The sequence below is a fragment of the Mesocricetus auratus genome, unplaced genomic scaffold (genome assembly GCF_017639785.1).
Source record: "Mesocricetus auratus isolate SY011 unplaced genomic scaffold, BCM_Maur_2.0 Super-Scaffold_100003, whole genome shotgun sequence".
Taxonomy (NCBI): Eukaryota; Metazoa; Chordata; class Mammalia; order Rodentia; family Cricetidae; genus Mesocricetus; species Mesocricetus auratus.
This window is the reverse complement of record NW_024429188.1, coordinates 7695105-7705609: the sequence shown is the minus strand read 5'-3', so window position 1 is coordinate 7705609 and position 10505 is coordinate 7695105. Positions and strand designations below refer to the sequence as shown.

The 10505-nt window shown below is 41.6% G+C and overlaps 1 protein-coding gene across 7 annotated transcripts in view; it reads right to left on the bottom strand.

Moving 5' to 3' along the window:
- Positions 1-1948: 1948 nt before the first annotated feature.
- Phf8 (PHD finger protein 8) overlaps positions 1949-10505 on the bottom strand; it is a 96880-nt gene continuing 88323 nt past the window's right edge. For 6 of the 7 annotated variants that reach the window (XM_013125112.3, XM_040744004.1, XM_013125110.3 and 3 more), the window contains 2 exons: positions 5273-5609; positions 1949-4443 (listed from right to left, as the gene is read on the bottom strand). In XM_013125112.3, coding sequence (XP_012980566.1) covers positions 4355-4443; positions 5273-5609 — 426 coding nt within the window. In that variant the 3' untranslated portion in view covers positions 1949-4354. Of the gene's footprint in view, positions 4444-5272; positions 9380-10505 lie in introns of those variants that run through there. The other variant, XM_021222893.2, reaches the window with a different exon arrangement.

Here is a 10505-nt window from a genome sequence, read left to right as displayed (position 1 = left end):
AAACTAGGACAGAAATAGGTACCAGGAGTGGGTTGGAGCTGGCCAGAACTTATGAGACACGCTAAGTATGCTGTGGATGACGGAGGCAGGCAAGTGAACCTGCACAAGCCCTTTGGGGCCCAGAAGATATTGTGACTGAATCACAGATAAGGAACACTGGGCTAGAGAATTTGATTACACTGCTAGATAGTTTTGCTTTTATTTTATTGTGACTACCATGGTTCTTCCCTGTTAGTCTGAATTTAGTTTTACATGAGTCCAGGGTTGAGAGACTATATTATAAAGAGAACTTGAGCTTTTAAAGTGTTGAAAATTTAAAGACTGGGATTTTAAAAGTTATACTCAGTTTGATATTATGATAAACATGAGATCTTGGGAATAAACAAAAGGAAATGGTTATAGTTTAAATAATGATACATTTGTGTATCAAACTGACATGGGGTCAATTATGCTTGACACAAGCTAGGGTCATCTGGGAAGAGGGAACTTCAATTGAGAAAATGCCTCCATCAGATTTGCCTGCAGGTTGTGGGGGCATTTTCTTGATTAATAACTGACATGGGCAGTGCCACCCCTGGGCTTGTGACCCTGGGTTCTCTAAGAGAGCAGGATAAGCATGCCATGGAAAGCAAGCCAGTAAGCAGCACTCCTCCATAGCCTCTCCTTCAGTTCTTACTTCCAGGTTCCTGCCTTGGCTTCCCTTAATGATGGACTATAATCAGACTTGAAGTCAAATAAACCCCTTCCTCCCCAAGTTCCTTTTGGTAATAGTTTCTACCACAGCAATAGAAGGCAAACTATAACAGTCAATATACAGAAAACACTAAGAATAATAATTGTTAGTTCTTATGATTATATTCCTTCCACTGCACTTAAGCACAGTAATCAATCAAGATTATACATATCACAAATGCTGGGCAGATATCAGAGAAAACATTCCCAGTCACAAAAATAAAGCATATCTGTAGTCAGTGAAAACTAGACCATGGCACAGAGGAGCAGGGGTTACTTTGTTCCCATAACTGGTCAACACGCTGAGAATAAGGCTGAACCCTAAATGGGACATCTATATGTTTAAGCATATATAAATGGACGTCTATAAGGTGAAAAAATAATATGGAAGAGGGATGGGAGGAATATGGCCTGAAGGAAGCAGTGAATGTTTGTGGAATGGTTTCTAAAAGGTATGACATAGCTGTGACCCTTGAACTCTCAGCAGCTGATTATCAAGAAGACCTGCAGTGGACTGGGCCTGTCAACCTTTTGTTATGGGGAGGGGAAGGGAGGGGATTACAAGGCCTCATCCATCACCAAGGATATGAATGCAGTTAGTTGATAGTTGCTGGGGGATGAAGAGATATTTTCTTTACTGGTAAGGTACTCATGTTCCAGTAAATAACCTCCTTCTCATGTTTCTGTAAGCAGCCCTAATTAAACTCAGTAGCTACCAAAGAAAGAAAAGGCATGATAATGGAAGGGGGAGTGATTTTGAAGAAGAAGGGGACTAGCAGGAATGGGAAGGGAGTAGTAAAGTGTTATGGGGTGGATAAATATGATCAAAGTATCATACACACACACACTAATGAGAATGTCATGAAACACATATCATGTATAACTACTATATGCTAATAAAAAGTAGCTCATGAAAACTATTGAAAGCTTTCTCATCGAACTTCTCAGGATCACTGAATTGTTGCACCTTGTATTTTCTGCCTATTTTGATTTAAATTATGTATTTCATGTGGTTAAACTGTGCCTTTGAGACAGGATCCTGCCAAATTCATACCTCAGGTATAATGTTGGGCACCAGGGAAATTCCCACTGATAAACTGCTGAATGAGAGACAAAAGTAAAGTAACTTCTTGAACTCCATACCTTATCACCACCACCACCACCACCACCACCACCCACCACCCACCGATAATAATAATGTCAAGCAACAAAATTGTCAAGATAAATCACTTTTATCTCTACAGGAAAGGGAGTTCTAAAAAATATATAAATTACATTAGTAACACAACATAAGAAAAAACATGGGGAACAAACAACAGAGAAATCTGGATGATGCTATTCTAACCTATTTATAAAAAGGCCCTGCATCAGAAATCACAATCCTACCCACTTCTAAAAATATATTTAGACATGTACAGAAGCGGTGGGTTTGTTTTTAAATTGTTTGCTTTTTTGTAAAAATATATTAAAGGTGAATAGAAATCCTCTCTGCCCTCCTATCCTACCCCAGCTCTCTGCTGGGGATTGCAGATCAGAGGTAACTATCTCACCATGTTCTAAACCTTGGTTATTCCCAACTCCTCTCTACCTCACTTCACTTAGAACCTGAAACATAAAAACAAAACAAAACAACAACAACAACAAAAAACACACTAGCTTCTTTGGAAAAGCATAACTCTGAGGGTAAACTTGCTTTTCATTGGAAACAACACAAAACAACGGGAGACTCTGAGAAGCCAACTAAACTAAACAAGCCCCATCAGAGGCTGGGTTTCAGCTCCACAGAACCTTCTAACAAAGAAACAGAGGGAAAAGAGGCCTGGAATGGGTGGGGAGAGTGTGCTAGCAATTAGCTGCCTTTAAAGATCAAGAGGGAGTTTCAATGGGTGAAAGGGCTGGGGACCTGGTTTTGGTGACAACAGTCAGCCTTTAGTCAGGAAGTTGCCCACATAGGGTCAGAGGCTTCTCCTGCTTCCCCCTTACTTCCCCACTACTACCTTGAAATCTCCAAGATAAGCAAAGCTGAGTAGAAAGGAGGGGAGTAGGAACCTCACGTGCTAAGGGGGAGGTAGCCAGGCCTTTTGCCTTTGGTGTGACTAAAGGAGGACTGCTTGGCCCCTGGGGTCCCCAAGGTAGAAAAAGCAATATGCTAAGTACCCCTGATTCCAAGAAGAATGGAAAGGGGGGGGGTCTACAGAAAAAAAGAAGCACAAACATAGATAACACATAGGCCTCACAAATTCCCTGTGGTCTGCATCATAGCTGTTAAATTCCCCAGAAGACTAGGCAAGCTGGGGTGAGGACGAGTGGAAGGTCGAGAACACTCCCATGTGGACAGTGCCAAAATGGGTTGTTTGGAGGGGGCAGTCTCCATCAAGTCCAGATTGCCAGTAAGGCAAGACAAAAGGGAGGTGGGGGCACTGTTTGGAAAATGGTGACAATCACAAAGGAAAGGAGAAAAAAAGTGGATCAGAAGATCTGCTACTTCACAGATGGGCATCGTTTCTAAATTCAGCCTTGAACAGCCTATCTGCATTAGGCTTGAATGTTGGCCTGTGGTCTGAAGAGTAAAGGTCCAAAGGTGAAGATTTGAGTCCTGAAGTCTTCTTCAGACTAAGACTTCAGATGGGGAAAGAAGCATGGAGACTCCTGATAAATGACCCTGCAGGGTTAGGTTGTCTCACCATACCCTCTCCAGAAGGTCCAGGCTGTGCTTTGTGGCATAGGTGGCAGGAGCAGGCTATAGAGCCAGAGTTATCAATGTGGCAGGTACTTTGGATTTCTAGGGAGTAGGTTTGTACCTGCTGGAACCGAGTTCTAGCTATGGTGATAATGTTCCACAGGTCCTCAAAATACAGGCAAATTTTTGAAGATCACCATGGGGCTTCATGTGCAGTGAGACAAAAGTAGTCTCCTCTGGTGGGCTAGGCAACAGTTATGGTCAAAGGCTTGAGTATCTGTCTTCTTCCCCACCTTGAAAAGTAACAGCAATCTCCTTTTTTTCCCCAAAGACAGACAAAGTCAGCTTTTCTAGGCCAGCTCTGGAGAAGGCCCAAGATAGGGCAATAAAGGCCCTCTTCATTTTCCTCATAAAAAGAGGCAAAAGGAGATAAAGACCACAATCTTCTTTCAGGAACAAGACTGAAGGCAGGGCATATCCACCAGATTGGGAGGAAGGGGTAGGAAAATGGGTGGAGGTGGGGGAGGCTTAGAGACAGGGCTAGATTTGGAGCAAATGTTGAGCACTGGGCCTCTCACTTCATGACGAGGAAATTGAAGGGCCCAGACTCCCTTTATGCTGCTCCTCATCGTTCATTCCAAAACGGGTGAAGGGAGGGAAAGAGTACAGATAAGGTGGAAGGGAAATATGTGGGAGGAGCAGGAAAAGGTTCTTCTTATCAGTTGGAAACCTCTCCCATTTACCTGCTACTCATGGGTAGGCAGGATAGCCATAGTGGAAGTGAGAAAGGGAGTTGGGGATAGTCCGTGCCTTTGGTCAGTCCCAAGATAGCAGGACAATGCACCTTGTCCGGGGCTCATAGGATCCAGGAGTGCCCCGAGTTGACAACGAAGAAGGCAATGGGGGTGAAGGGGGGTGAAGTGGGACACGATGGGGCTCAGCTCACAGAAGTAACTTGCCATTTCTGTGGATTTTCAGGATGCGGCCAAGTCTCTGCTTTGCTGTGGCCAGGCCCTTTTTAGGACGCTTTCCTGTAAAGGAAGGGTAAAGTAAGCAGAGGCTATATGAGCAACTTTAGCAACAACTGTTCTTGTACCACCCCTCCTGTGTTTTTCTCAACAAAGGTTCTTCATCCTTATGCCATATAGGACAAAGAATCCTCCTTAAATGCTTCGATTCAATGCCGCACGCTTGACTCTTCCTTCTCTGATTGTTGCAGCAGCCACAAACACTATAGTTCTAGTTTTCTGGCTCTTTTCCCCCACTGACTTCTTTGAATTCAATCATTTTCCTTAGAAAATTCTGTGAAGAGGTCAGTATGCTTCCGTGTCATTCATGTTACCCTGACCACCAGATTTAGTGAGTATAGTTCAGTTCCCTAAGGGTACCATTCTCAGGGTCTTCTTTCATTAGAAACTCCCATGCTAGTCAATCCTAAACATCATACCAAATTTAGTATCCTTGACTTACACATCCATACTCTAGGGATTGACCAATGAGTGGAAAAGGAGGGTTTGAATTCTCTCTTTCATGCCTTTCTGTCTCCCCACCTCAAATCATTTCTCACACCCTATACGATAAAAACCATTATTTCCACTTATCATCTCTCCTCATTACTCTGATCAGAGGTACTATGTTTGTTTTTCCCCATTCCTTCCTGAATCTATGGATGTACACACTACCTACTTCCAATCCATCCTCCACTATGACCACCTCTTCATGGCCTATTGAGCTCAAATAGAAGCACCTGATATTTGGCTTTCAGTGTTCCTTCCTGGTTTTCTCATCAACTAGAGCACTTAAGATTTAGATCAGGGAGTTCTAAGATTGCTCATTTTAATGCCAATTTGGGTCATGTACCTTGTCCTGCCTGACTGCTCTGGGAGCCAACTGAAGGACGTCTCTGGGTCAGGAAGACTCCAGGGGCCATGGGTGTGGTGCTTCGATTTGCCTGAGCCATGCCAAAGGCATTGGGACGAGCAGTATACTCATGGTCAGCAAGACTTCCTGACAGAGCCTCTTGCTTAGGCTCAGGAGGTGGCTGGGGTGAGGAGGAGGTGAGAGGCTGGGGTGTAGTAGCCAGTGTTGGTGCAGACACTGTAACAATGACATTGGAATCTTGAGGGCGAGGCTGTTCTGCCTCCTTCAGCAAAGGCTTCTTCTTGATATATTTCTTCTTTTGGGCCTTTTGCAGCTCCTGAAATACAAGCCAAGTCAGAGGGGAGATTAAAGAGTGAAGAAAAGAGAAAAAATTTCCCAGAAAGTAAGGAGACAATAGTCAATAAGTGTCTGCATCCTGCCACTTCTTCTCCATCCCTTCTAAATCTGTCTTGCATGGACCTACAACAAAGGCCTTTCCAATGCCATGGCGATTTCCTCGATGTCATCCATCCTTAATTCATCACTACCACTTAATAGTACAACAGCAAGAAAACTGTAAATGATTTTGAAGACTTGAGTTTTGGTGAACTATGGTCATTTCTAATAACTAAATTTACACTAGCAGCTTAGGTACTTTATTCACTTTATCTTCTTATTTAATTCTTGTAACAGTCCTAAGGGGAAAGAACTCTTCATTTTGCAAATGACAAAACAGAAGCGCAAGGATATTAAGTAATGTAAGCCTAAACCCTTATGGAAAAGTAGTTAGATCTAGTATCTAATCAGCTTATAAAACTTCTCAAAATCAACTGGGAGAGTAAAGTGTTAGCTTTGGAATAAGGTAAACATGAGTTCAAACCCAGGCTTTTGTTGTCTAAATTGGATGACTTTGGTTGAAGTTACTAACCTTTCTGAATTTCAGCTGCTTTGTCTGCTTTTCAAAGTTGTTAGAAAGCTTAAATAATGACAAAAGTATATAACACATGAAAGGAACTCAGCAAGTAGTTAATTATTATTCTCTATTTCTTATCTTTTTTCCTTTTGCTCATCTTGGTTCTTTGAACAGAGGACTTGATGACAGTCTTTTAATCACTGAATCTAAATATCTCAATTTGGATGAAATGAATGAATATGAAGTTGTGCCAATCTAAATATCTCAATTTGGATGAAATGAATGAATATGAAGTTGTGCCACTTCTTCTAGTATCTTGTATTTCATCCACTTATTGCTCTATGGATTTACTACCCACTGGGTAGTAAGTACCTGGATAATGGGCATGTGAAGCCCTGAGAACTTGGAAGATGGTATTGGGAACATGTGAATAAATTTACTTTCTGAAATGCCACTCAGCCACACATACCAATTCTATGACTATATATGTTAGTTTTCTCTTGTTAACAAAAGCCTAGACCTGCCTTCAGAAGATTTGTTATGCTATGGCTACCAGAGAAATTTCTGGAGGATGAAAATAATGGCATTAGTAATGCATATCAGGTACTGTTTCTTAATTATTCACCTAATACTTTTAAGGATAAGAAGAATTATACTCCCATTCTAAGAATAAAGAGACTAGGGCAAAAAAGTTGTTATTATCCTTTTGTTTATGTGCATTTGTGTTTGCCTCTGTGTGTGTGTGTGTGTGTGTGTGTGTGTGTGTGTGTGTGTGTGTGTGTGTGTGTGTGTGTAAGATCCTCTGGAACTGGAATTACAGACATTTATGAACTACCATGTGAGCGTTGAAAATTGAACCCAGGTCCTCTGGAAGATAAGTCAGTGCTCTTAACTGCTAAGTCATCTCTCCAATCCTAAGTTATTTTCCTATTTCAAGCTGAGGTTCAGACTCTGGTTTCAGAATCTGTTCTTTTCAGTCACACCCTTACTAGGAATCTCTCTTTTTTTGTTTACGGGGTTTCTCGATATTGTTTTGGAAGCTGCCCTGGAACTCACTCTGTAGATCAGGCTGTCCTCGAACTCACAGAGATGCACCTACCTCTGCATCCTGAGTGCTGGGATTAAAGGCATGCGCCACTAACGCCTGGCTACCAGGAATCTCTTTTCTCACTCATATTACAAGTGAATTCTGCCTTCGTGGTGGCAGTGAATTCCTTTGATCCCTGAAGGCGGATCTCTGTGAGGTCAAGGCCAGCCTGGTCTATAGGAGTCCCAGGACAACTAGAACTGTTATACAAGGAAACCCTATCTTGAAAAACTAAAACAAAACAAAACAAAAAAAGAAAATTATTTCTGTTCCCTTGTTCTCTGGTCTGGCTCCATAAATTATGTCTTCATATCTAGATTACTTAGCTTTAATTTTCCTTCTATTGCTGTTATTCTCTATTGGATGTAAGTGGCTTATGACAGGAGCACTTTCACCTTGCCAAGTTCTTTGTTGAAAAAAAAATCTATCAAGCTTCCAACCAAATTCAAACTTCCAGGTCTGACATTCATGGTATTTCACTATGTAGCTACTTATACCTAGCCAACCCATAAATGATTAAAGATTGAAGGTGAAAATGCCTTACAAGTGTCATTCTAAGGAGGAAAACAGACATACACATGCATACACACATACACACACACCCTCTCATTTAATCTTAAATCTCATTAAATAGCTGAGGCAAAGAGAAATTATATAACTTGTCTAAGTAGTAAAGGTACGATTTAAAGCCAGTTAGTGTGTGTGTGTGTGTGTGTGTGTGTGTGTGTGTGTGTGTGTGTGTGTGTGTGTGTGTGTGTGTGTGTGTTCAGGCAGGGGTGTAGTGCCATGATACAAGTGTTAAGGTCAGAGGACAACTTGCAGGAGTATATTCTCTTTTCATACCTTGAGTGTCCTAGAATCAAATTTAAGTCCCCATGCTTGGTAGCAAGTGCCTTTACTTACAGATACATCTTTCAGGCCCCAGAATCCACTTTTTCCCCCCGAGACAGGGTTTCTCTGTGTAGATTTGGAGCCTATCCTGGCGCTCTGTAGACCAGGCTGCCCTTGAACTCACAGAGATCCTCCTGCCTCTGCCTCCCGAGTGCTGGGATTAAAGGAGTATGCCACCACCACCCGGGTCCATTTCTTTTTTTTTTTTAAGATTTACTTATTATGCATACAACACTCTGTCTGCTTGTATCCCTGCAGGCCAGAAGAGGGCATCAGGTCTCATTACAGATGGTTGTGAGCCACCATGTGGATGCTGGGAATTAAACTCAGGACCTCTGAAAGAGCAGCCAGTGCTCTTAACCTCTGAGCCATCTCTCCAGCGCCCCCTCCACTTCTTAACTATTACTTATCACACTTATCCCCCAACATGAAGTCTCGATAATGCAATATAGAAGTACAGATGAAGATCAAAGAAATAAAATGGTAGTTGGTGATGTGAATGGGCAGAAGGAATGGTTTATGCTAAACCCATGAAGGTATGAGACAATGTGGTACACGGGGTAAATCATGAACACTGTAGTGAAGTACGGTTGACAAAGGATGTATATTTGATGAAAATCAGGTGATGAGAGAGAAGTCACTATAGAATAAACAAAGAGGGCTTTATGTGTGATAGCAAGGAGTAATATTTTCCAGGAATGTTTCCCGGTCCCCCACTCCCTCAAAAAACCAAAAATGTCTCTACTAACACCCCCAACTTTAAAGCCTCTTCCTTGAAGTAATTCCACCAACTCAAATCGTAGTTACTCCTTAGAAAGAACTAAGAGTAGTTTCACACTTTTATCTGTTTGTTTAAAGCAATAGAAAATCTTTATTTATCAATTACATCTTATGTGGCACTAACAAATGACATGGGCAAATTTTAGTTAAAGAAGAGCCACTTGGCCTACTTGATATCTGCTGGATTCCAGTTAATAGTCTGTAGGACATTTCTTAGAAACTTTATAGTTCTATATAATAGGAAAAGAAATTCTTAAATTTTACTTATATATGAAAAAATAATAAAATATATAAACATTCAACTATTTCACTTTACTGAAAATTCAAGTAGAATGAAATCAGAAGTTAGAGGATATGAGTTTGAATCTTGTCTCCTCCAATTACTGGCTGTCTTATCCTGGACTAGTCACTTAAAAGTGAGCCTCATATTCGTCACCTGTAAAATGATGAAAATATCATCTATTGAATAAGACTACTGGGCATATTATATAGACATTGTACATAGGTATGCCTAACATTAAGCAGATGCTCAATAGTGCTCTAAGCTATAGGAATATGGCATGAGGAGCTATGTGGACACTGTTAAAAAACAAAAACTTCATCTCCAAATGCTCCTAGGGTTTCTGAGCATACAACATGTTAAAACACATTGTAAACTAATGGTAAGAGGTAAAACTGATTCAGTGAAGGGGACCTTTTTGGAAGAAAATGGTGACTGCTGTTTTCTTGAGAAGCAGGGGGTGAAGATCCAGGTAATAATGTTTGATAAAGGGTATAAAAAACCCTCTTTATAAAAGGTCAAATATCAGTATTGGTGGGTGACTCAAAACTTAAGTGTACTTAACTGAGTCACTTCCTCAGAACTAAATCTAAAGACAAATGACAGATCTAGTCTTTTTTTATCTGAGGATTTTTTCCCCAATACATAGTTTTACTTGTTATTTTATACATGCACGCAATATTTGGATTTTCGAGACAGGGTTTCTCTGTATTATTTTGGAGGCTGTCCTGGAACTCACTCTGTAGACCAGGCTGACCTCAAACTCACAGAGTTCTACCTGCCTCTGCCTCCCGAGTGCTGGGATTAAAGGCATGTGCCACCAACACCTGGCACATGCAATGCATTTTGATCATATTCACACCTAACTCCCCTACCTCTCCAAAGCCTCAGATTCTCCCCAATGTTTCCCTCCCAACTTCACATCCTCTTCATTTTTTAAAAAACCCACTGAGTCAAAAAACCCACAGAGCTGGCATGGTATGGGGCCTTTCATGGGGCATGAATGGCCCACCAGGGACCACATTTGTAAAGAAAGATGACTCTCTCTCCATCTGCAGGGATTTTTTTTGGTTTTATGAGACAGGGTCCCTCTGTATTGTTTTGGAGGCTGTCAGTCCAGCCTGGCCTCGAACTCACAGAGATCCGCCTGCCTCTGCCTCCCGAGTGCTGGGATTAAAGGCGTGCGCCACCAACGCCCGGCTTCCATCTGCAGGGATTTTATATACTTAGAAGTGTTATGTGATATCAACAAGGACACTTCCCTGACCCCCCTTTTCATCCT